Source organism: Mytilus californianus, unplaced genomic scaffold (genome assembly GCF_021869535.1).
Source record: "Mytilus californianus isolate M0D057914Y unplaced genomic scaffold, xbMytCali1.0.p SCAF_8, whole genome shotgun sequence".
Classification (NCBI taxonomy): Eukaryota; Metazoa; Mollusca; class Bivalvia; order Mytilida; family Mytilidae; genus Mytilus; species Mytilus californianus.
In genome coordinates, this window is record NW_026262734.1 from 12572064 (window position 1) to 12599936 (window position 27873).

Genomic DNA, 27873 nt, shown 5'->3' on the forward strand with positions numbered 1-27873 from the left:
TCTGCATCCAATTAAAACACGGGTTACAAAAACTCCGCGAACATCAACATTGGATTTGGTTCAGACGACTTCTGTGAAAGTTTGTTTGGAAATCATGTCATTGTAAACAAAATGAAATGTGTCATACCCGGAATTAATATTAAAGGTACTTGGAAGAAGTGACTTGTGCACAATCATCCACTTAAAAGGTCTTAAAACACTCCTGTATATAATTTTTTGTACCCTGCTTAAACAAAACTTAAAATAAACACCAGTGTTATTCGATAGTTACAGTTTAAATATGCCAAAAGTTTCTATTAAGGCCACACCAAATTAATTTCTAGTTCTTCAGACTCTTTTCCCTAAAAAGGTAGCAAGCAGGCGAAATTTTTTTTCGAAGTTTGATTTTTGGCAGGCGAAAGCATATTTTACTCATGTTAGTTGTTACTAGCGAGCGATAATATTTTTGAAATATTAAAAAGATATATTCTATGTAAAGCATTTTATGTAAGAGAGCGATCAGAAATTTACACAGTTTTGGTGATTGATGTTTTTATATATGTCTTATATCCTAGTTCTTATATATTACCCTACTTTGCTACTTAATTTGTTCTAAGACACCCTGTTGAATCTTTTCACAACATTTCCAGTACAATAATGTTTAACTAGTGGCAAAACCTACAACTTCTTGTTATCTGCTCAAATAAAGATCCAGCTGAACATGAAATAGTACAACAGCATTGAACAGGTAGTCGTCAATGTTTGATGTCAGTTATAATTGGTGAATTATAAAAATAACGAGATGTGGTATGATTGCCAATGAAACAACTATCCGCCAAAGTTGTAATGAAATGGATATATGCAATTATAGTCAACTGTACAGCCTTCAACAATGAGAAAACCCATAACATATAGTTGGCTGTAAAAGGCCCTGACATGAAAAATATGAAACAATTCAATTGAGAAAACTAACAGCCTAATTCATAACAAAACAATTTACGAAAAACAAATTTGACAGACATGCAATGACATGAATCAACGACAACCAGTGAACTACAGGCTCGTGACTTGGGACAGGAACATATAGAATGCCAATAAACGTATGCAAAGCATATATGCATGTATAAAGCTTTTATATACAACTATACATATTTGTGTATACAAGATGAAAATTTATAAAGGACTGTCCTTCAAAAACCACACCAATTTATACTTCTAAGTATTCAAATGCATCACACCAGATGCTATATCATGTGTATATACTTGTGGCTGCGAACTTTTACATCCCGCACAGCCAAACGAACACCCCACTCTGGCTAGGGTTTTACTGCTGGTTGGAGGAGGACGGCCTATGGTGACCATATTTCTATTCCCCAGTCACCCTTTGGGAGATCAATAATTTAATAGCAATCAAATCTTTATGTATATGGAGATATTGCTCTGTGTTGAAGGCCATACCGTGAACTTTTCTGGTTGCAAACCTCCACAAATTTGGTCTCTGATTGTCTCTGGTGGAAGTTTGTCTCATTGACAATCATACAAATTCTTATTTTTAGAAGATTTTGTAAATTGTAAAGTTGGATTGATGTATTATATTCAATTACCACAAACACAGAAATGCAATTCATTCCTTATGAATTCCAAAAGTAAAGTTCTTATGTCCCATATCAGTCAGATGCAACTTAGGGATAGTACAGTTAAATAAACTTTACTTTTGGAACTATTCTTTTATTTTGAAAGATAAAAAAAATATACCGGTAATAGTATCATTGCGGTGCCATTTCAATGCATGTACCGTCATCTTTGGAATTATTTTTATATTTTCATGCATGTAATATTGTCAATGTCATCATTTAAATCTTTCAATTCGGAGGCGTTGGTGCTTTGTGGTCCTGCACGGAGCACTTCAAACATATTGGTAAAAGAATTGTCCCAATCACATTTCACTGCTGTGTTAGGTAGTAAGGTTGTTGCCTGCGTTACCATTGTAACTACAAATATTCCACTCATGTCTTACATTTGTACGTTGAGAATATATATCATATTATATTTTTTCATAATAAAAAACATTTGTGAATGTTAGATCTGGATTGTTCTTGATATCCATTTCCGTGTCTGTATGACGTTACTTTCAAACGCAAAACTGATAAAAGTTTGGTTACATGTATTTAGAGACAGACGCGCGAGGCTCCGTACTGGAGGTGTGTTTTTAAAAAATGTACTTTTTTCTCGTGGACCTTTTACAACACTTTGGGAGTCCGACTAACGAAGTATTAATTTGGCGTGGCCTGAATCTACTTTTTTATAGTGTGGTGGGAAATACCAACAAAGAATGAAACCCTATTTTACGTAAGTTCCAAACCGATGCACCTTATCGCTATTTGTCTGCCATTCAGGGTTTGTCTCTTACTTCTTTGACAAAGTAGTCCAAGGACTATCTTCAACCTTTTCGTGAGTTGTTGTGATAAGGAACTTTTCTGATTCTATCTATTAGTCTGAAGGACTAGTTAAGTGATAATGTTTGTAGTTCTCTATAAAAATAGGAGGGCACAGGACTATCGTACTACTGTTAGAATCCTGCCATTGCTAGTAATCACAGACGTTCCTATATTTATAACTTTGATGTCAGCAGAGAAATTTTCTGATGCCAGAAAGGATAAGTTGATGTTGTATGACATCAATAGTTCAAGTATCACAAATCCTCAATTCAAGTGTCTCATATTCCCAAACTATGGCAAATAGGAATAAGATCTATATAACAAGCTATACTAAATAAACTCTCACCCCAAACCTAGTCCAAACCCTTAATTCTAACTCTAACCTAAATCAAAGAAGTTGAAATATCAGGTCTATCAGTGTAATAAATTCATAAAAAACAACTCAAGATTGGTGTTTTGATATCATACGGGGCCAACAAATTTGTTGTCCAGCTTGTGCAACATTAGCAAGGAAAAATTTACACATTAAAATATTTTGAAACTGCATTGCATTTTAATACATTATTTAACTTCCATTTTCTAAATGTCTTTATGAATATATTATATAAATTCATAGTTGCACTGTTAAATTTGCCATTTCCGTTGCATAGATTTAAAACTATAACTTCCCTTTGCTCTTCATTGAGCCATGACATTTTAGCCCCTTGAGGAAACAGTAGGAAGGACATGAAATAACAAAAGACAACACTTAAAATAGTTGACCATGACCATTTTAAATGATTTTAAAAAAGCAAAAAAACGGGTGAGAATATAAGCTGTCATTTATGACTGCTCTGTTTCTGAATTATTAACACACAATATGTTGTTTGCTTCATTTTTGCTCACAATAATAAACACCAGTGAATCAAATAATCTTTATACGGATGCGGTTTTCATTAATTGTTTTAATGTTTGGGTTAGAATTAGTATTGGTTGTTATTAAGCTAACAATTTTAATAATTTATTCTTAATTTGGTTTCATTCGCTTCAAATGTTTTATGGTATTCAGGACAGAGAAGACTTATATGTATATAACAGACTGGTCAATGATGTCAAATAATCACAAAACTTTTGACAATATTACTACAGCATGAACAGTCGTACTATCATAACGCTATCCATAACAAAATGAAATTCTATTCATGCAAGATTAAACAAATATTAGTTGTTCCATTAAATTAGATAAAAATTTATATGTAATCTGATTAAATCTTGGTTTTTTCTTCAGTATTTGGAAGAGCTATACATGCACTATCAAAGATTGGAGATGAGATCTACGTAGAACCACTAGAACATGGGGTAAAATTATAATTAGTTTATATATTTCAATCTTGGGTACCGTTATTATCTTTGAAGCCATATTTTTATGTATGATTGATTACATAAAATTGAGAATGGAAATGGGGAATATGTCAAAGAGACAACAACCCGACCAAAGAGCACACAACAGCCGAAGGCCACCAATGGGTCTTCAACGCAGCGAGAAAATCCCGCACCCGGAGGTGGTCCTTAGCTGGCCCCTAAATAAAATTTTGTCCTTGTTCAGTGAAAATGGACGTCACCCTACACTCCAAAACATATAAATGAACTAAAATTTAAAAACATACAAGACTTACAAAGGCCATAGGCTCCTGACTTGGGACAGGCGCAAAAATGCGGCGGGGTTAAACATGTCTTGTGAGATCTCAACCCTCCCCCTAAACCTCTAGCCAATGTAGAATAAAGAATCACATAGCAATAATCACAGTAAAACTCAGTTTAAAAGAAGTCCGGGTCCGATGTCAGAATAGGTAAAAGAAGTTAAGCAAAATGACATTCACAATGATACATAAATGAACAAAGGACTACTAGCAGTTACTGACATGCCAGCTCCAGACCTCAATTAAACTGATTGAAAGATTACATGTACAAAAAATGTATGAATAACAATGGGGATACACGTACTAACATTGACGAATTGTTTGGCAGGTACATTTGTTCATAGAATATGGAACATACTTTTTGTATAATCAAATCTATCTTGGAAGATTACTTCACACTTGCAGATGAGAATAAAAGGCGGTGTGGGTTATACCAACTCGTGGACTAGGAAAATAGCGATAATTAAATTGTAATTATTCTGCTCTCTTGGAGGGCACTTTGATTAGTTAATGAAAATTATTGTATTGGCCACTAAGAGTATGATTCAGTTGTTGAAGCACAGTTTGATGGACCAATCATATGAGACCTAGCTATTTTATGAAAACTATTTAAGGATGCGATGCACAATAGAGATGACCTTGATATCATCAATTTTTAAATCTAGAACAAATTTGAAATTAAGGAAATTAAAAGAAATACAAACAGCTCTCTCATTTATTTGGAAAGGTATTTTTGTTATTTAAAAAAAAACAAATGTCTAACCCTGCTGTATATACTTCAACAATAACTAAATCCATACTGTATAGTTAGATGTGAAAGAAAATGCTTGTAGAAAAAAAAAATGAGAACAACACTTTATAAATTTCATGCATCAGAAATGCTTTTCTGGATTTATCGTCATAAGGAACAATGAAAGCCGAATATTTGAAAGCCAAGGATGTATAAGATTTTTAACTAGAGCTGATTGATCATTCCAAATGTCATCTTAAAGAAAATTTAAATCAAAATTTTGAGGTATGTCCAAGACACAATGTAGTCTTGATATCGATGACATCAACAATATCGAGTCGATATCGACAAATAATGATCCAAATGTTTATCTGCTACATTTTTCTTTATAGACAATTTAGTTTCTCCTGGTTCGTCTAATAAAGATGTCGATATCGACACATTATGTTTCAAATGACTATCTACTACGATAATCTATATAGACAATTTGGTTTCTCCTGGTTTGTATGTTTAAAGATGTCGATATCGACGATATCGAGTCGATATCGACACATTATTTCAAATATCTATCTGTTTTACAGTTGTGTATATAAACAATTTTAGTTTATCCCAGATCGTCTATTTTAGATGTCGATATCAACGACATCGTGTCGATATCGAAAAATTATGTTCCAAATGTAATATCTCCTACAGTTATCTGTATAGACAATTTAGTTTCTCCTATTTTGTCTATTTTAAGATGTCGATATCGATGAAATCGACGACATCGAGACGATATCGACACATCTTTCAAATGTTTATCTGCTACAATAATATATATAAACAATTTAGTTTCTCCTGGTTCGTTTGTTTAAATATGTCGACGATATCAATTCCATATCAACATTTATACATTTTCTTCATAATTTGTTTCTCTATTTATTTCGTTTAGTTTAGTATACGTACCTTAATTACACACTAAGATAAGAGGGTGTTGCACGATTTGCAATGAGACAACAGACCACAATAAACAAAAAGAATGAGGATGTTAACAACTATATGTCACCTAACAGTCTTCACAACAAAGATTAACAATAATACCGGCATAACAAAATATCAAATATTTCAAATGGGAAAACAAACATCCCGATTTATGTATAAATGATAAGCAAAAATCAAATATGACCGACAGCAACGGACGACAACCACTTCATCAAAGAGCTCCCGAGAAGGGTCAATCACAATAAGGATGTGGCGAGGTTAAACTTGTGCGTTAAAACTTCCCTTAAATCTATGACGGTGGTATAGCATCAATACATAAAATTAACAAATAGACAAAATCACAAAGTACCGATCTAAGAGTACTCGAAACTATTCAAATAAAGTTAAAATCTAATTTCAACCAATAGATAAACCATGTTTTCTCTGTTTGAAATGGGAACCAGTTCACATCCCATGGATTTAAATTTTACATAGCAAGTCATGTTTGTACTATATCTGCAGTTTTAGATCTTTGTATGCAACCATATCTCACTTAGTTTACACCTAAATTACCATGTCAGCCATTGTCAATGTAATACAAGCAAACATTTTGTTTTTGTTTTTTTGAAGAATACATTAATGTGTTTTAAAGGGTACATTACTTTGGAGATGTGACCACCTGATTGTCTTTTAAAAAAATAAATTGATTACAATTCAGCCATCATCTATCCCTATATCAATCTTCGATCTTAATTTATATATATAATCAGCTTGTTATGTCTTATTTTTATTCATTATCTTAAGTCATCATCGATATCGAGTTGATATCGAGTCGATATCGACGATATCAACATCAGGTTTTGTCATTGGTGTCGTCATCAAAATCTACATCTGGTTATGATATGATTGTATAAGTTCATCGATATCGATGCGATATTGTGTCGACATTGTCGATATTGACGATATCAACATCTTGGTATGTCTTGGACATGTATGAAAATTTTAAGCTGAAATTGAATACAGTTAGTACCTTCATTTAAATTATAACTCAAGCTTCTGTATGGATTAAATTTAATTGATAAGATGACTTTTTATAAAATAAGATATAGCTTTACTTTGAACTCATCATATTGAAAGTTACTTGTATTCATTGTTCTTTAACTTTTTGAATTAATTAATTTGAAATTAAATATGCTTAATATGAAAATATACACTGTATTTTAGCTAGCTTTGAGGACAGTAAACTCCTCCAGATCAGCCTATGGATGTTTTATGTTTTCTCCGACTTTTTTCCAACATTATGACGATGGATCAGGACAGATAAGGTCAGAGGACAGTGAAGAAGATGCCATCAGGTGTAAAGTGGCCATGAAAGTAAGAGAATCAATATACAGAACATTTGTAAAAACTAATTGTTCAAGATCTACCATAAAAGTTATTGATCAGATTTTATGTTGTTTAGAAGTTTAGAAAATACAATTGCTGCAATGGTGTACCTCTTTTGTCATGGGCTGATTTCTGCATGGTCTGCACATAACTAGTAAATATTCAAAATACCATTTCTGCTATGGTTTTCCAGCAGATGCATTTACGCCTACACAAGCTCTGAGTTACAGTATTCTTTGTATTTGCTCATTGTTGTGGTGGAGAGTTGTCTCATTGGCAATAATACCACATCTTCTTATTTTTCTAATTGTTGATTCCCATCCATTACAAATGTGGACAACTCACAAAAATTCATTACTGGTATATGACAAACTAATGTCTTGTGAATATTTTGAAGGATGTTGTTATATGAAGGTGCAAAAACACCTTTATCTTTCCTTTCATATTTTATTATTTCTCATTTCAGTCCTGTTTAACAGTTTTTAAATCCATGTCAACAATAGAAAAGACTGTAGAACGATGTAAAATAAAACTGAACATGGATGAATCCAGACTTGTGTTTCAGCTGTATTGTAAACATGGTAACTCGTACTATTATGTATAACACAGTGATCTCTATAATACAAATATTTTAAATTCACAGAAGTCATGACTTTTGAGCTCATTCCTGTTAATTTGTTGTGCTTATCTGTAATAGCCAAGTAATATTAGAATTTCAATTTTGTTATTGAAATTTAACATTTAAACATAACTATGTTGATAGAGGATAATCGTAAAGTACTTCTATAAATAGCTGGCATTGATATTCACTAATAATTCTTATTTGATTTGCATAGTTCAGTATCATTTCAATTTTACTTTGATAGGTTGCAAGCACTTCTGGTAATAGTTTTTTGGTACTATTTTTTTTTTTGTCGCGATTGTAATCAATATAAACAACATGGTAGTTGAATTCAAACTATTCATACAAAACATTGTTTACAATATTGATAAACATCATGAAAAATGGTTGTTGGAAAAAAGAATTCATTTAATGATTAATATAAGGATTTAAGTCGTATTCCACAATTTCCAAACTCTGTAACTACTCTGGTTTTGTTCATATCATTAAATGTTTTGATAATTTTTAGAGTTAATTTAATTTGTAGGTATTGTGAAGACACACAATTTAGCATTTATAGAATGTGAAACATTACAGGCTGTTTTCTCTAAAGACATGAGTCCAAATCAACTTACAGCACAAGCTAAGTAGGTTGTTTTCAGTCTTTAGCATGAAAAAGATGAAATGACAATAATTGTCAAAACACCACACAGAAAACCAAAGAAAAATCTAGAATAATGATTTGTGATGTGGAGTTGTCTCCCTTTAAAAAAAATCAAAATCAAAATATTTCATTTGATCTGTTCATATTTATATTTTTTGTGGCCTTTATTATAAGATAAGAACAGAAATAGCTTTTACTTATTGAAAAAATACTGTAAACATCTGACTATTCAATGATTTAATATTTTTTGTTCTTGATTTAAATACAAAATTGTTCTTTTTCATCGTTTTGATAGGAGAGTAAAAGAACAAACAATTTATTGTTGTCATAAAATTTCAAATTTTAAAATGCAAAGAACAAGCATGGGGTGTCAAAATATGTATACACCAGTTTATTGATAGGTTTCTTGATTCTAAATCAACTTGAAATCAGTTGATATATAAATCTAAACCAGTGATGCCTTTTAATTTCCAGATTACTGTCTGATGCTGTGGTAAATTTCCAGTCTAACCAGGAGGAGATAACTCTGTTGATTTCTCCTGAAAAGATTTCATTGAAAAATTATGTGGATGATGAACCTGGTAAACTACACTTTTATGTACTTTAAATTTATTCATGCACTTTTTATTGAAATAACTGGTACTCGCCTGATCAAAGTCTTAATTATAGCTTCAAAGGAGAGGGGTATACTGATATACGTGTGTTAGTTTGTTACACATTTCTGTTGCTTTTTTATCAGCAATTTCAAGTCAAAGTTTTTTGATATACAGCACTTTAAAAAAAAAAAGATTTATGCACATAGATGAAATTTCTTCATACTTTCTAAGCAACTGTAAATCATGGTACCAAGCATTATTTGGAAATGGCATGTTTTAAGTTCCTATGATCTTCTACTTCTGATGGCCAAAAACTTACATCTTTAAAATGTCATGCACATATATGATATTTTCAGCACATTTTGTCAACAACATTGAGAGGGGGTATAATTAGTGAGCAACAGTCCACAGTACATCTTGTTGCTTGAACAATGCGAAATTAATAATTTTAAAATATAATTTTGTTAACATTTATGATAAAATGAAACAAATTTAAGAAAATAAATTGGGAACAATGTGATAAATAGTGTTATGTCCCAGATTTTTATGCCCCCGTCGTAGCGGAGGGGGCATTAAGTTTTACCTTTGTCCTTCCGTACGTCCCAAAGTTGGTTTCCGTTCTCTAAATTTAGTTTGCCTCAACCAATGTTATGAAACTTATACACAATGCTTATTACCACAAAACACAGATCCAGTTTGAATTTTGGTGGCGTCACTTAAACCGTTGTAGAGTTATGCCCCTTTACAAATGGAAAAATTGTTGAATTTTTCGTTTTCGTTCTCTTACTTTAGTTTGCCTCAACCAAATGTTATGAAACTTATACACAATGCTTATTACCACAAAATACAGATCAAGTTTGAATTTTGGTGGTGTCACTTTAACCGTTCTAGAGTTATGCCCCTTTACAAAAGGAAAAATTGCTGAATTTTTCGTTTCTGTTCTCTAACTTAAGTTAGCCTCAACCAAATGCTATGAAACTTATACACAATGCTTATTACCACAAAATACAGATCAAGTTTGATTTTTGGTGGTGTCACTTAAACTGTTCTAGAGTTATGCCCCTTTACAAAAGGAAAAATTGCTGAATTTTTTGTTTCCGTTCTCAAAGTTTGCCTCAACCAAATGTTATGAAACTTATACACAATACTTATTACTACAAAACTCAGATAAATAACAAATTTGGGTAGCGTCACTTTTACCGTTCTTCAGTTATGTCCCTTCATAATTTTAAGTTAAAAATTAACTATATATGTATTGGAAAATCAAAAGATATCCTGAATCACAAAACATGCAATAAGAGCAGAGGAGTTGAGAGTAAATGTTATTTGTTGCTGAAAGTCCAATGGAGAAGAGTTCAAAAAGCATAACATGAATTAAATGTAAAATTAATGATGGGTACAGTTGTGAACATTAAACTCTTTAAATTAACAGACATTTTTGCTTTCTATCTATGTATAGTTTTATTTTCTCTTCTGTAATACCGCCTCAGTGGTCTCATGGTAGCGTGTTCGCCTCGAGTGCTGGAGGTCATTGGTTTGACCTTGGCTGGGTCAAACCAAAGACTTTAAAGTTGGTATTTGCTGCTTCTCCGCCAAACATGCGGCATTAAGGAGTAAGAGCAAAGACTGGTTGGCACGGAGTCAGAATAATGTTTCCAGGTAAGGTGACAAGTCTTCCTGCAGACTGCTACCTTGTGAGCGAGCACGTTAAATATCTGGCTCAGCGTGTCAGTCTAGTACAAAGCATGGTAAATATTCATATTACATTAACATGTTCTCGTCCTGAATATGCATATTAATTTGCAGCTGGACGTTAAGCAGCCATCCATCATCATCATCTCTTCTGTGACAAATGTTGTAAAGTTTAGTCTTGAAGGTTCTATTTTAATTTTCTAATAAAGTTTATTTTAGAATTACAGTCAAACCTGTATTAAGCAGTCAATCTTCAATCAGTAGTGTTATCTTTCTTGCGTAAGTGAAATGAAAAATTGTGGATTCTGGCACTGTAAATTTGAAGAAATTATTCGAAATATGTGGAGAAATAAGTCAGTGATACAGATTTTAATGGAAACAGAAAAGCATGGAACACCAGGAATTCACTAATTCACCTCCTATTGCAAGATTTCTGTTGCAAACAGGTTCTGGTTTTCAGTTTGACTTCGATACTGAACACATATATTTTTCGTCATGATTATTTGGTAAGTTAAAAACATTAAAATGGCCGTTGTTCAAAGTTGAAGTGACGATTTTGTGCGAAAAATTAGGTGACCGCGTTAGACAGGTGACCGCTGAAACGAGTCAAATTATATAGAGAAAATGATTAGGAGGGCCTCAAAGTGACCGTTAGAGGCAGGTGACCCCTGAAACGAGGTGACTGTTAAGGCAGGTTTGACTTTACCTCTTCATGTGTTGCTTCACAGCTGTGGTGATACATAGTTTCCATTTGCTTGTATTATCCAGTCAACTCCTTTTAATCCCATAATGGATAATTGCACAATTTGGTTAATTGCACAAAATTCCTTTCCCATTGTCTTATAAATGATGAATAAGCTATGATATGATCAAAATTGTCTTCTTTCAGATCCAAATAAGGTTGTTCACACCGTGGTCCATTTAGCCCCAGAGGAGTTTGATAATTGCCAAGTTGGAGTGGACACAGATATCACCTTCTGTTTAAAGGAACTCAGGGTAAGGTAGGAAAGATATAGGGTAAACCACATAATAAAAACAGGGGATAATACATGTAATAATTATGAATGAATTTATGAGACCAACTTCATTGATGTTTAAGTCTGTATATATCTAGTGTTAAATCGCATACAAGCTAACAGCCTGTACTAAAATCATAATTATTATAATTGCAGTATATATTTATATCTTCATCATTTAGCTAACTGCAATGTTCTACAATAGTTTTACAAAGTTCACTTGTGTTATTAACATTTAAATTTTGTATTACAATATTGGGTTGAAGTCTTCTACACATTAAAATAAAATCTGCGGGTGGATTTATTTGGTCTGTCCATCCCTTACAAATTTCTGTTTGCATTTTATATATCAGAAATCATTGTTATTTGGCTCCAAGCTTTGTGTTGGTAAGCTCAATACCATTGGATCCATTTTCAGATCCCTCACTTATCCACTTCATGTTTGCCACATACATATCTGTTCATAAGTTGACACTTGTATAAGAAACTTTCAGCTAAACTGTTCGTGCTTATCTCCTATCTGTTGTCTGCTTCCACCGTATGATGTATATGTACTTCTTTTCACTCAAAAGCAAGAGGGGGTAAACCTTTGTGAGCAGTAGCTCACACTTTGTCTTGTTTATTAAAAAAAAGTCCTATAAATTCCCCTAATGAGACTATGAAAGTTGTTTACAAAGAATATTTTTTAGTCTGTGTATCTGTTTTTTTTTTGGTATAGGTTAAAGTTTTGGTTAAAGGTAGTTTTATTTGTGGTCATATTAACTTAAAACGATGTACACATGATCGATATGATTAACTTTTTTCAAATAAATGCCAAATAAGGGTTTTGACTAAGATTTCACCATTCGTTGAACATGGACTCATGATTATTCTTGTTTTTGTGGTGTCAAAATAGCAAATCAAAGGACGACAAGAACGTTTTATGTTATAGTTAAACTTTACCCAATGAAGAATTGAGAATATAAAAGCAAATCACATCTTGATTTTAAAAAATGACAAGCGATGATGGAAAGTTTGAATTTGCTAAAAGAGAGGCGAAAGATACCAGAGGGACATTCAAACTCATAAGTCGAAAATAAACCGACACTGCCATGGCTAAAAAAGAAAAAGACAAACAGACAAACAATAGTACACAAAACACAACATAGAAAACTAATTAAAGACTGAGCAACACGAATCCCACCAACAACTGGGGGTGATCTCAGGTGCCCTGGAGGGGTAAGCAGATCCTGCTCCAATTGTGGCACCCTTGCTAAGAATAAGAGAAAGATGTATATCCTCTATTTTGTAAGATTAGAGAAATACCATTGTAAAATGAATAAATTGTGTTAGAATTCATGTTTGGCTAAAAGAGAAAAAAACTGTTGCAAATGCCATATATATTTTATTTTCATTTCAGGCCATTCTTGGATTTGCAGAAGCATTGAATATGCCCTTGAATATCCATTTTGAAAGTGCAGGGAGGTAATAAATTTGGTGAAAACTTCACAATTATAATATGCCTAAAAAAAGAAAAAGTACTAAATAAAACAAGATCATACTGATAGGAAGGTATTTTTTTGCCTGCTTAATAGAACATGTACTCTTAACATCCCTGAAGTTGAATTTTACGTTAACAGGATGAACATGTCTGTTTATTATTGAATCTTGTTTCACACCCATTGTGTCAAGATTGATGGTCATTTTAAAAAGCTTAAATAATTGCTTGGATCATACAAGAGCTTGAGTCCAAAAGTAAAGTTTATTATGTAAAAAAAAAAAATCTGTATTCCAGATCTAAATCATTTTGAATAAAATCTTTCAAATTTGATCTTTTGGAATTGTGTTGATATGATTTTTATCTCTACTTTCAATGATTTTTACTCCTGAAAAATTGTTAAATTTCATTTACAATGAGATCAAGTTCTCATTAATAAGTGATTTGTAGGAATTTGAGAAGACTGGTTAAATTGATTTATCTGTCGTCCAACTGTCTGTATCACACTGCTCAGCTCTTAATAAAACTGCATGTCACGGCTTTGTGATGTAAAATATGTTAACCCGACCTAAAAACTTAGACCCGGACATATCATAATGAAGTTTGACCTGATTTTATCAAGGCATCCTCAGGTTTGCGGGTGAAACAAAGAAAAATTTTGTTTCTATTATGAAAAATATGCAAATACAACTCAATAAATAGATTATCTGGTTGTCTGCATATTGATATTGTGAAATGTCAGCTGCTCAACACAATATGAAGCCTTTTTGAACTCGTTTGCTGCACAAACTCAACAAAAAGCTTCATTTTGTGACTCACAGTTGATATTTTACAATATCAATATGCAGACAATCTGATAATGGGTACATCTTTGTCTACCATTGGGAGTACAAATATTGTAAAAAGCCTTTTGATATCCTCATGGAAGTTGATATCTTGGTTGACCATTGGGAGAACAAATATTGTAAAAAGCCTTTTGATATCCTCATGGAAGTTGATATCTTGGTTGACCATTGGGAGTACAAATATTGTAAAAAGCCATTTGATATCCTCATGGAAGTTGATATCTTGGTTTACCATTGGGAGTACAAATATTGTAAAAAGCCTTTTGATATCCTCATGGAAGTTGATATCTTTGTCTACCATTGGGAGTACAAATATTGTGAAAAGCCATTTGATATCTTCATGGAAGTTGATATCTTGGTTGACCATTGGGAGTACAAATATTGTAAAAAGCCTTTTGATATCCTCATGGAAGTTGATATCTTGGTTTACCATTGGGAGTACAAATATTGTAAAAAGCCTTTTGATATCCTCATGGAAGTTGATATCTTGGTCTACCATTGGGAGTACAAATATTGTAAATAGCCATTTGATATCCCCATGGAAGTTGATATCTTGGTTTACCATTGGGAGTACAAATATTGTAAAAAGCCTTTTGATATCCTCATGGAAGTTGATATCTTGGTTTACCTTTAGGACTACAAATATTGTAAAAAGCCATTTGATATCCTCATGGAAGATGATATCTTGGTTTACCATTGGGAGTACAAATATTGTAAAAAGCCATTTGATATCCTCATGGAAGTTGATATCTTGGTTTACCATTGGGAGTACAAACATTGTAAAAAGCCTTTTGATATCCTCATGGAAGTTGATGCAGTGGAGACCATGTTAAGTATTTAAGTTATGGTAATCTTTTTGGCCTTGAAGCTTTTTCCATTAATGATTTGAAATGATGATATCAGTTTTATGTTTTAATTTTCCCTCTGGTGCCTCCAGGATGCTTGAAGCAAAAGTTATCATTAAAAGTTACACCAATGTATAACGTTTGTGTGTAAACAAAATTTAATCAAGAAAGTTAGATATTATTACATTATTATATTTAAAAATTTTACATGTGAAAGAAATATTGTAATTACACTACTCTGACTTCATACAACAATGGATGTTGTCAAGATGAAGCGAGAACACTTAGAATAGGTTATTTCAGAATGTAGAAAACTTTTGCATGATTTTTTATATTAAACTTTGTGAGGCTATGTGACATGAAAAAAGGAAACCAGGATATAAATCAATCAAAAATATTGTAAATCAAATGGATGAAAGCTGATAATGTATGTGTCATGTTTATGCAGGTTATATTTCACAAATTGTTAAGCTATTCCTTAACTAGTCCATAAGTTGTAATTATAACACAAGAGGAATGAGGAGCCGATATCTAATCTTTGACCGTTAGGTGTTTCCAATTTCATTTTTATGCCACACCTACGATAGTAGAGGGGCATTATGTTTTTTGGTCTGTGCTTCTGTTCGTCAGTCGGTCACGCTTCAGGTTAAAGGTTTGGTCAAGGTAGTTTTTGAAGAAGTTGAAGTCCAATCAACTTGAAACTTAGTACACATGTTCCCTATGATATCATCTTTCTAATTTTATTGCCAAATTAAGAGTTTTTACCCCAATTTCACAGTCCACTGAATATAGAAAATGATAGTGCGAGTGGGGCATTCGTGTACTATGGACACATTCTTGTTATGAATGTACTCCCCAAGTTGTCCTGTTGTCGTTCAGGAGATAACGCCTCATAGGACATTGTGACTTGAAGATATTTGCTTTATGAGATAATTTTTTTCCTGGAAAATGCACTTTATTGGAAGTTTGTGTACCCATGGGTATAATAATCAACTATTGTGGGAAACATTTGGTAGATAAAGATATAAATATGTAGTCAGCACAATGGTGTGTCATGTGTTCATAATATGTAGTCAGCACAATGATGTGTCATGTGTTCATAATATGTAGTCAGCACAATGGTGTGTCATGTGTTCATAATATGTAGTCAGCACAATGGTGTGTCATGTGTTCATAATATGTAGTCAGCACAATGGTGTGTCATGTGTTCATAATATGTAGTCAGCACAATGATGTGTCATGTGTTCATAATATGTAGTCAGCACAATAGTGTGTCATGTGTTCATAATATGTAGTCAGCACAATGGTGTGGCATGTGTTCATAATATGTAGTCAGCACAATGATGTGTCTGTGTTCATAATATGTAGTCAGCACAATGGTGTGTCATGTGTTCATAATATGTAGTCAGCACAATGGTGTGTCATGTGTTCATAATATGTAGTCAGCACAATGATGTGTCATGTGTTCATAATATGTAGTCAGCACAATGGTGTGTCATGTGTTCATAATATGTAGTCAGCACAATGGTGTGGCATGTGTTCATAATATGTAGTCAGCACAATGATGTGTCTGTGTTCATAATATGTAGTCAGCACAATGGTGTGTCATGTGTTCATAATATGTAGTCAGCACAATGGTGTGTCATGTGTTCATAATATGTAGTCAGCACAATGGTGTGTCATGTGTTCATAATATTTAGTCAGCACAATGGTGTGTCATGTGTTTATTAAGCATGAGCTTGTTTATTAATAAATAAATGATAGGGACAAGTATTGATAGTATTGTGCTGCTGTACCCTTCCAATTTAAGCAAGATTGATTTTCTTGTTGGAATTTATCATGTCCTTCATACCATATTACATAGTATGCGTTTTGCTCATTGTTGAAGGCTGTACAGTGACCTATAGTTGCTTACATCATTGTCATTAAGTCTCTAGTGGATAGCTGTCTCATTTGAAATATACTACTTCTCCTTATTTCTATATTATATTGATTAGCTCACTTACCTAACTATTACAATAGACGTTAAGCAACCAACAATCAATCAATATCTTACTATCATGCAACTGAATATGTATTTTTGTTTATGTTTAGGCCTGTGGTATTTGGAGTTAACAGTGATACTGCATTTGAAGCTAATCTTGTATTAGCCACTCTTGCAGATGCTCAAACACAGGCAAGTTCTTCCCAACAACAGTCAACCTCAGTGAAAGCCAAACCAAGGTACATTTGAAATTATATTAAGCAGTGCAAGTGATTGCTATGCTATCATATAAATAAAAACACATTAAGATTATTTTCTTTATCAAATAATTCAATTATTTCCCTTGTTTACACAAAATGATCATTTAATAACATGATTTTATTCCATGAAATAAAATTTCTGCACTAAACATTATGGTATTTTTGCAGAACACACACCCACCCATGTACAAAAAAACAACCAGTCACATATTTAAAAATTCCCTGGAAAAAGTGATTAAATGATAAAGACACTTTTATGACTTTTTTGATATTTTATTTTACCTCAATGTATGTTTTAGTCAGAGAGTTAAAACATCTAATGGAATTAGAAGACAATCAAAGACCTCTGAAAAGGGAGATAACCATAGCAGAGTTGTTGACAGTAGGACTGAGAGGTTAGTTCCCTTGGTAAAGAAGTATCACTTATTTTTATGCCCTGCCATAGCCGAGGGGGCATTAAGTTTTACTCTTGTCCATCTGTCCCGTCTGTCGCGTATGTCCCCAAAAATGGTTTCCGTTCTCTAACTTTAGTTTGCCTCAACCAAATGTTATAAAACTTATACACAATGCTTATTACCACAAAGCACAGATAAAATATGAAATTGGGTGGCATCACTTTTACAGTTCTTGAGTTATGCCCCATTATAAATGGAAAAATTGCTAAATCTGTCGTTTCCCTTCTCTAACTTTAGTTTGCCTCAACCAAATGTTAATAACTTATACACAATGCTTATTACCACAAAGCACAGATAAAGTTTGAAATTGGGTGGCATCACTTTTACAGTTCTTGAGTTATGCCCCATTATAAATGGAAAAATTGCTAAATCTGTTGTTTCCATTCTCTAACTTTAGTTTGCCTCAACCAAATGTTATAAAACTCATACACAATGCTTATAATCACAAAACGGTCTTAGCTATGTGAATCCTGCATCTGTATGTGGAAGTTGACCTGTGCATATTTACAAGCGGGCTCTGGCCCATATACACATTCTCCATTTATTTTATAACTTTTTCAGTTGACATTCTTTTGAATGTTTTGAGTTAATAGGAAGGTTCTGTAGACTCATTAGAAATTTTGTACTGAAAACAATAACATGCTAGAGATTTAAAAGTGTGAACCAACACATTCTTAACAAAGGATGTTGACTCATGATATAAGTTGAAATTTTTAAATCACAAAATGTTCAATCACATTTTGAATAGGAAAAATGAAAATTTTCCCTAGGAGTACTAACCTCATATCCTCTGAAATATTGTTATTAAAAATTTACCAATACTTCCACTGATAAGACCGTTTTCATTCCTAATTACTTTTGATGAAATGCTTACTTTTGGTATAATTAGGCCAGTTTGACTAAATATAGATTTAAACAAAAGGCTTTCATTATATTTCCTAAATCAAATAAATAATGCATGAAGGGGTTAACAGGAATTATGGCTATTTTACCAAATTTTCCTTTGATCTTGCTGACTGATAATTTCCTTTCTCAGCGGAGTCGAGTGATATGCAAAATTATCGCTAGAAACTAAGGGGGCACATGGCGTTGCTAATGAAATTGACATGAAATTGACAATGTCGTCATAGGTAAAATAGCGATAAACAGATTATCATTGGTCATCTCAACTCGATTGCTTTTCTCACTTTCGCCGTACCGACTCAAGCAAGAAAATCGATCTCGTTAAGATGACCAACGATAATCTATAACTACTAAATTTATTGAACAGTAATACATATAACACTAACCACCAACCACAGACATCCAGAAAATAGATATATACAGACAAACAACAACTAACATTACAGATACCGGTCTTGGTAAAGACACTATATGATGTAGGATAAAACCAGTCCCAAACTCCAACTCCCCCTCTACCCCAATCCCCACCGGTTTTTTGCCTATCTAGACCATAGTATGACTTGAGAGAAGAATTTATTATTACACAACAAATAGAATTAACATCTATTATTTAAAATGGTATTTCTCAAACAAGATTAGACTAGAAAATATGGCTCATTTAGATTCACTCCTCCTGTCGTCATATTTATGGTAAATCCATTTAAGTATTACACAGGAAGTATTTGATAGTATGTTTACATTATATATTACATAGAATTACAAAGTAATTTGTAATCTTAGTACAGTATCCACTATCTGAGGAAAATAAAAAGGGAAACCACTTCTATTCAACCTTAAGTAATGACGATGTTAGTCTTTCATCAAGTGGAAGTAGATCTCAGCTGTTAAGTATTATTTCCTGTTCAAAGTTATTGATTAACAATACCTCCTTTGTTGCCACTTAACATACATCTGTAATCTTATTTTACATGTTTCCTTTTATAATGATAGACAACATTACTTATCAATTGCTTTATTTTACATATCTTGTTGGTCCGGTATCCTGACTTCTTATCTTAGATTTTGAACTTGTTAAACATTGGTCACTTTGAAAAAATAGCCTTTTATACATGTATTCCAAATTTATGAAGTAAAGCTCTCGTTTAAAATTTTGCTTTGATCTTTTTTTGTGATAATTATTCAAATCACGCTACTCAAATGAAGTGATATGATTTTTCTCAGGTGAGAGAAAGAAATTTATGACGTCATGAGCCCAAGTCATTGATGTTGCCCTTAGATGAGATTGTAGCTTTGAAACATCATCTCTTTTAAAAAACCATTGATAATCTATAAAAATGCCACAAAATTACGAAGACAATGGTCATAACAAGTTTCAATCTTTTTCTGGCAATGATTATCACTTCCAACTGAATTTTATGGAATTGTTATTTTTAATCTGTATGATCCTGTCTTTATCCTGACATATCAAAATACCATGTGGAAAAATCTTTGTCAATTTGACTAGTCCAGTGTAGAATTAAAATCCTTACAATAACAGAACGACATGGACCTCACTACTGATTGATGATGAGAGAGTCTAACAATCTGGATTAGAAACTAGTTGTAGAAAATATAAGGAAGAAATACAATACCTGTATAAGATATGATTGTAGAAATAATAATAATAATAATAATAATAATAAATTCTTTATTTAAAGAGGGTAAACACAGTTAGTTACAAGAAACTAATCTTCCCTGAGGCCCTCACATATAAATTACCATACAATCAAAACAGATATTTACACATAGTTAATTTACAGTCAAGTAGTTCAATGTATTGTTATAAACATAATTAGAGATAGAACAAGAGGTACATGTAATAAAAAAATCAACAACAAAAAATGAAATGAATGACTTGTAATTGCAAGATTATATCAATAAGAATTACAATTATGTTAATTTCATTTTTCAAGGCACGGAAGTGTCAAAAGAAGTGGTGATTTGTCAAAATGATCCATATATATGTTGTGTACAAGATGTAAGTTTGTACAAATTATAATTTGTACAGGGTTTTTGTACAAGTTATAAGTTTTTTGGCACATACATTTTTGCACCAGGTGATAAAAGTTTATCTTCTAAAATTTATCAGTTTAATTTCTTAAATTCAAATTAATATACTTCAACCTAACATTTAGTGCTATTTTCCTTGTCCTAAAACTGGCAACAAGGACACCTGAATGGTTTAAATTCTATTTTTATTTTTCTCCTTATACCAACATTGTATCCATAAAAAGTCTTGTTGTATTCTTATAAAGTTTTTTGTATCAATGCTCAGTATAAGACTGTATCATGTAGTCATGGAAATATGACAGAAATATGCGAAACAAAAGACTGTGTACTTGTATCATCCATTTGTGTTAAGCGATTCATAAAACACTGATAACTTGTACAAAAATTCTGTACAAATTATAATTTGTACAACATTACAATTTGTACACAACATATACATTACACTCATAAGAAAGAAAAAAATTAAAATCCTGAAATCCTTATGCAGCCCAAATTATCCTGTCCTATACATTCTTATAACCCTGCTGTTTAAACTTTAAAGGGGCATTAGCTACGAGATATACAAAAAAATAAATATGATTTTTTTTGTTCAATCATTAATGAAAGTGATATTGTGAAATATTAATTGGCTTGTAGCAGCCAATTTAGTTCAATTTTGTCAAAATAAGATAAATAACTTTGCTGATCAATAATTCGACCTCTTTGAATCTGTATTCATGTGACCTTTAATTTAACACCTTAGCTGGAGATAGGTTATGCATGTATTCAGCTATTAAAAGGAGAAGAATGTCAACTTTGAAAGTGAAACAAGGATGAATCATTTGGTTGACTGATTCGATCCACAAAAAATTATTCTTACACAGGTGAAAACTACGATAAACATACTTTTTAACCTACAATATGAAATGAAACAGACCTAGAACAATCCAATTGCATGTGGTTGCTATCAGTCTATGTTTATATTTATATCAGGTTATATGACATTTGGCAGTCTTCGGAGGTCATCTCGATGGTTAATTAGATAACGTCTAGACAAAAATACACACAAAATGTTGATACATATTATCAAGTCCATGCATTGTTAATTGTTTATTTTCGACTTTTTGTAATTATATACGCTTTAGTATGTTATAAATCAAATATGAGAATTTTAGTCAAATCGGTGAACATGAATTTGACAGCTAATGCCCGTTTAATTCATTGGTTATTAAATAAGATGAAATCAGATATACACACTTAGTTCATGAAATCTGCGTGTTAAATTTCATTGTAATGATGAAAATCATATTAATTGATATTGACCAGTTATTTTCCATGTTGAAAAAAAACAGCTACATGTATGTACTTTGTTGTATTTGAAATATTTGTGGCTGATTATCAGTTATTATTGATTATACCTCAAAGATTTTTAACTTGGTGTTTAGTTATAACATGTGATGTTACTTTACTTCATTGTTTGATAAACAATATTTGCCCTTATTATTTATACAATAATTCAAATTTTCACAACTGTGCTTTAATACATTGTTTGATTGGAAATAAGAAGGAATATAAAGACGTATGGCCCAGAAAATTGATTTTTTGAAAAATACTAAAAAATTTCTCATTATATAGGGAAATGCAATTTTCATCCGATTTGATGATCACCATGGTTTTTTGCCTTATTTGTTCATATGTGATTTTTGTTTTTATTTTCTGATCTACTGTTATCTTAGTCATATTTGGGCAAATTTTTATATTCAGGGGTTAAGGGTAGGTGGATTTTAAAAATGAATATTTTGGCTGGGTAAGAACTTAAAAAAATATAACCTTGCCAAAAACAGGATCAGAATGAAAACAAAATGCAGTAAATAAATGTGTACAAAAATGAAAAAAAAATCACTCTGCAAATCCATTCACAAAAAATAAATCCATTTGTTTAATACAATCCATTCACTTCATTGATTTTTGTTTTACAGATCAGATAAAAGTGAGAGACTTGCAGCAGCTTATGATGCTATGATGGACGATGATTTTGATGATGAAATGGCAATATCAGATATGCCTACATTTCATAACGGTGCTAAAAATAGTCATGATGAAAGAGATTTACCTTTAAATAATGGTGATGCAAGATTACATAATTTGACTTCAGACTCTATTTCAAACATGAATAGTGGGAAAAACTCTATGTCAAACAGAGAAGAAAGTGTCATTACTGGAAAACGTACATTATTTAATCCAGATAGAAATAAAGTTGACTTTGGAAGAATGTCACCCCAACCTTCAACCTCTCATAGTGGTGGATGGTTAAATAAATCAACACATATGGTTGGTCCTGATGATGAAACACAACAGTCACAGAGTCCTGTTGTACCAAATCAGTCAAAGGTAACAAAAAAGAGAATATTAAGTAAAATATTAGTAAGTACAAGTAGTTTCATGAGGAGATCCGTTTTATGTTTGCTGTTATATTTATATTAAAATTTAGTAATATGGTATTCTTTCTTGATAGAAATTAAGGTTAGATTAATTAAAGGTTTTGTTTTTGAGTGGGAAATTAAAAATCTAAATTCTTGCAACTTTTTTAAAAATCTCAATCAGCATAGTTCTTATTTGCAGTCTTTTGATACAAGTGCCATGGATGTAACTTTACAGGAAGAAATGAAAGATGATGAGGAGGACTTTGTTCCAGGAACACCACCCAGTAAAAAGGTGAGTACAGATAACATATGTTTTCAAAGGATTTTTTTCAAAGAATACAACCAGTAAAAAGGTACAGTACAGTAATGAGTTTGTTCTTAGACCACCACCCAGTAAAATGGTTAGTACAGTGTTGAGTTTGTTCTAGAAACATCATCCAGTAAAACGTGAGTACAGAAATGACTTTGTTTTAGTAACAGCAACCAACAAAAGGTGAGTACAGTAATGACTTTGTTCTAGAAACATCATCCAGTAAAAGGTGAGTACAGTAATGACTTTGTTCTAAAAACATCATCCAGTAAAAGGTGAGTACAGTAATGACTTTGTTCTAAAAACATCATCCAGTAAAAGGTGAGTTTGTTCTAGAAACATCATCCAGTAAAAGGTGAGTACAGTAATGACTTTGTTCTAGAAACATCATCCAGTAAAAGGTGAGTACAGTAATGACTTTGTTCTAGAAACATCATCCAGTAAAAGGTGAGTACAGTAATGACTTTGTTCTAGAAACATCATCCAGTAAAAGGTGAGTACAGTAATGACTCTGTTCTAGAAACACCATCCAGTTAAAGGTGAGTACAGTAATGACTTTGTTCTAGAAACATCATCCAGTTAAAGGTGAGTACAGTAATGACTTTGTTCTAGAAACATCATCCAGTAAAAGGTGAGTACAGTAATGACTTTGTTCTAGAAACATCATCCAGTAAAAGGTGAGTACAGTAATGACTTTGTTCTAGAAACATCATCCAGTAAAAGGTGAGTACAGTAATGACTTTGTTCTAGAAACATCATCCAGTAAAAGGTGAGTACAGTAATGACTTTGTTCTAGAAACATCATCCAGTAAAAGGTGAGTACAGAAATGACTTTGTTCTAGAATCATTATTCAGTAAAAGATGAGTCCAGTAATGACTTTGTTCTAGAAACATCATCCAGTAAAAGGTGAGTACAGTAATGACTTTGTTCTAGAAACATCATCCAGTAAAAGGTGAGTACAGTAATGACTTTGTTCTAGAAACACCATCCAGTAAAAGGTGAGTACAGTGATGACTTTGTTCTGGAAACATCATCCAGTAAAAGGTGAGTACAGTAATGACTTTGTTCTAGAAACATCATCCAGTAAAAGGTGAGTACAGTAATGACTTTGTTCTAGAAACATCATCCAGTAAAAGGTGAGTACATTAATGACTTTGTTCCAAGCATACAGCCAGGAACACTATCCAGTAGAATGAAGTGTTCAGTGATGAGTTTGTTTGAGAAACACCACTCGTATGTAGAATTTGACACACAAGTAAGGGTGGGAAACAGGAATACCACATGGATTAAGTTAAACTGACACATGATAAGATTAAGAGCATTACAATTCACAATTATGGGTTTCATTATAAGTTGATTTAAAAAATTATCAAATGGAGACAGATTATTTTCCAACATACATCATAACTGTCACAACTTCTTAAAGGTTGTTACAGTTGTTTTTTTAACTATATCAATTTTTCTAAAAGTTTTTAACAAGTTTAAATTGCTGATACAAATTGTCAGGTTATCATTACACTCATTTTATAACTTTAACTTTTTTAGTGTTTTGAGGGTCGTTTTGTGGTCACTGCAACTCTTTGTACTCTAGGATAGATATTAACAGACTTTTACAACTTTTTAACAGTTGTAGCAGTCATTTTATAGCTGTGACAACATTCTGTAGCTTTGTTACAGCCCATTTTATACTGTGGGAAACACTGTTTGGGATGTGACAGAAATAAAGTAACTGTCACAATGAAATGTATACAGCAATATCTCAGACTATTTAAAAAATCAGCTCTGGTCCCAATATTATTGGGTGAGTAATTATACCCATTGGAAATGGAAACAATTATTGAATATGAAAAATTAACAATGTAAAAGCTTTTTCACCTACATTTCTTATTGTAGTTTATTGAAATTATGCCCAAAAGTTAACATCACTATGTCATTTGGTTCTCCTTGGAAATGTGTCTCATTTGCAATCATACCACATCATATTTTTATATCAGTTATATCTCAAATGAGTTTGAAAATCAGCTTGGATTGTTTTTTTGGGGGGGGAAAGTTATGCCCCTTGGAATAAATGTGACAGAGCAAATTCCATTATTTTCATTTAGGACATTTATTGGCTACTCTAGCAATCTTGTAAATATAAGATTTAAATGAATAGTTTTCAATTACTGTGGATTCATTAAGAGTCATTTTGTACCAATTTTTGAAGATTTAGGGGGAAAAAAATTTCATAGATATTTGAAATATGGTTTTACCAAACTCTGGATACAAGCCTATAGAAAATATGTACTTCATTGAACATTTATTTTGTGGTTCACTAGTACTAATGAACTCCTCGAAAATTGGTATCCCACGAACAATAATGAATCCTCAGTTAGAAAAAAGAAAGTGTAACAAAAGTTGTTACAATGGACCTTCACTATGAGCAAAAGAAGAAGTTTGGTATACCCCAAAGACGGAGCAATGTTACAACACAAGGTACCCAAAATAGATATGTAGAAATGTAATTATATATATGTTCAGGGATAAAAAGCAAAAATTTCAAGTGTTTGCCTGAGCAATATTTTTGGTGGACCAGTTTCATACGATCAAGCAAAAATGTGAAAAAAGTCCACAACTCAAATTAAAGGGGTCATTGTCTACTGACCCCTGCTAATTTCACACTGTGTTACATTCTTCCTATTCAATTTTTCAGTTTCGATCATTATTTTTTGGCATGTCACAAGCCAGTACCAATTCCCAGATGTCAACACAGTCAACGACGAAACAAAAGCCTGCAGTTTTGGTAGAAGACTCTGATGAAGACTGACTGTGTTTGTTATTTATGATTGTTTTATTATGATTAAAGAAGAAAACATTATTGAATTCATTAATAACATTTACATAATCCTGATTCTCCAAAAATTGGAAAATTAAATGAAGGTATGGAATCCTGCCAGTCCATTTGGTAGTTTATTGTCTCCCCTGCGATGAAAGTAGCAGAATGCAAAACATAGGGATTGCAATTTGGCAGAGGCTACAGTGTAAACTATTTAAAGCTTTATATTTCATGGGATAGAAAACCTGGATGCTTCATACCCAGTATACAGATGTTAAGTTTTCATGTCATATATCCATTGTCCCTCACTTCATTTTATCATGGTTCAGCAACTTCTTAAAACAACTCTCACTTTTTCGTGAGTAAAAGGATAAAAATACTTGGTATATGGAATCCTTGCAAGATCTACATGTTCATCAGACAGGGTTCACCTGACCTTGACCATGGATCAGTGATTAAGGTTAAGTATTACCTGGTCAGTCCCGTATCTCAGATGCTATAAGCAGCAAGGTCAACTGCATCTGGTGAATTAAATGATTACAAGGTGTACAGGTCTGTCTGGTAGGTTTCATTTGACCTTGACCTCATTTTCATGGTTCATTGGTCAATGATAAGATTTTCTGTTTTAGTCCATTTCTTAGATACTAGTCCGTCTGGTAGGATTCATCAGGCAGATACAATAAACAATTGGCTAACTGTATTTTGTATATGGAATCATTGCAGAGTGTATGTGACCTTGACCTCGACCTCATTTTCATGGTTCATTGGTCAATGTTAATTTTTCATGGTAATAAAACTGAGAATGGAACAGGACTCACCTGACATTTTACCTCATTTACATGGATCATTGATGATGCTAATTTTATGTAATACTTGTTGTTTTTCTCTAGACTTTCAACATAGATTTAATCATGACCAATAAATCAGGTGACATTTCAGCTTGTGCACTCAAGTTTTATTTTTAATCAGTAATTTTGAATATTAAAGGTACAGTCTCAGCGTTTGTTTGTTGTAGTTAGATTGCATTCACAAAACTAATGATATAAGTTGTCAGTTTTTTTTGGGTCATATAATGTTATATAATCAAGCAAAAATGCTCATAACCTCAAGATCTGCCTATACCTCTTAATCAAAATTATTGGATGACTCCTTTTAGAAGTTATTGCCCTTAAATGACAAAAACCATTAGATGACAATTTTCGATTTTTATTATAGTTTTTTGTCAATTATCCCAAAATCAATAATAGATGGATAAAATCAGTAAACAGTAAGTATTAGATGTAGGCTTCTCATACATAGAAGTAATAAATACAGTAACACTTTCAGAATATGTTTTGTAATTATAGATAGATATGGAATGAAATCTTAATTCTGTCTATTTTGCTGTCACAGAATTGAAACCTCATAACTGCTTTTGTATGGCAATATAAATCCCTGAACTATCTTGACTTTTTCTGGTTTAATTGCCAAAACCTGAATGTATGCTGGTAAATGATAACGCTTCTATGTAAATAAGGATTACATGATATATTTTTTGACAGGCAAGAAATCTAGGCTCTTAGGAGCTTCTTGGTTTTATATGTAAACAAAATAATAGGTGTTTCTATGCTATCAAAATAAGAGGTATGAAGTCTTTTACAGTGGAGTCATTGAATAATAAAAGGGTTCAATAAATGAATAACTCTGTTTATGTTATTTTTTTTAATGCCTCTTATGATCTATAATGTTATCAATACGTAGTATCGACCAATGGTGACAAAAAGAGGTAATGATACATGTACACTCA

At 32.3% G+C, this 27873-nt stretch overlaps 1 protein-coding gene and 1 long non-coding RNA gene across 4 annotated transcripts; both read left to right on the plus strand.

The window, feature by feature from the left end:
- The first annotated feature begins 28 nt into the window (after window positions 1-28).
- LOC127712087 (cell cycle checkpoint control protein RAD9A-like) lies at window positions 29-26129 on the plus strand. Its single transcript, XM_052218293.1, has 13 exons — window positions 29-145; window positions 3685-3755; window positions 7011-7160; window positions 7639-7753; window positions 8321-8420; window positions 8912-9018; window positions 11615-11721; window positions 13141-13205; window positions 17003-17131; window positions 17452-17547; window positions 22518-22929; window positions 23161-23253; window positions 25965-26129. The coding sequence occupies exons 1-13, from the start codon at window positions 112-114 to the stop codon at window positions 26076-26078; spliced, it is 1593 nt and encodes a 530-aa protein (XP_052074253.1). The 5' UTR covers window positions 29-111; the 3' UTR covers window positions 26079-26129.
- LOC127712097 (uncharacterized) lies at window positions 23388-25239 on the plus strand. 3 transcript variants are annotated; one of them, XR_007986933.1, is made up of 4 exons: window positions 23388-23500; window positions 23627-23764; window positions 23857-24086; window positions 24317-25239. It is a non-coding gene; the product is annotated as an uncharacterized LOC127712097 (long non-coding RNA). The 3 variants fall into 3 exon arrangements; XR_007986931.1 differs by lacking the exon at window positions 23388-23500 and having other exon boundaries at window positions 23613-23764; XR_007986932.1 differs by lacking the exons at window positions 23388-23500; window positions 24317-25239 and adding an exon at window positions 24179-24264 and having other exon boundaries at window positions 23613-23764.
- Window positions 26130-27873: the final 1744 nt, after the last annotated feature.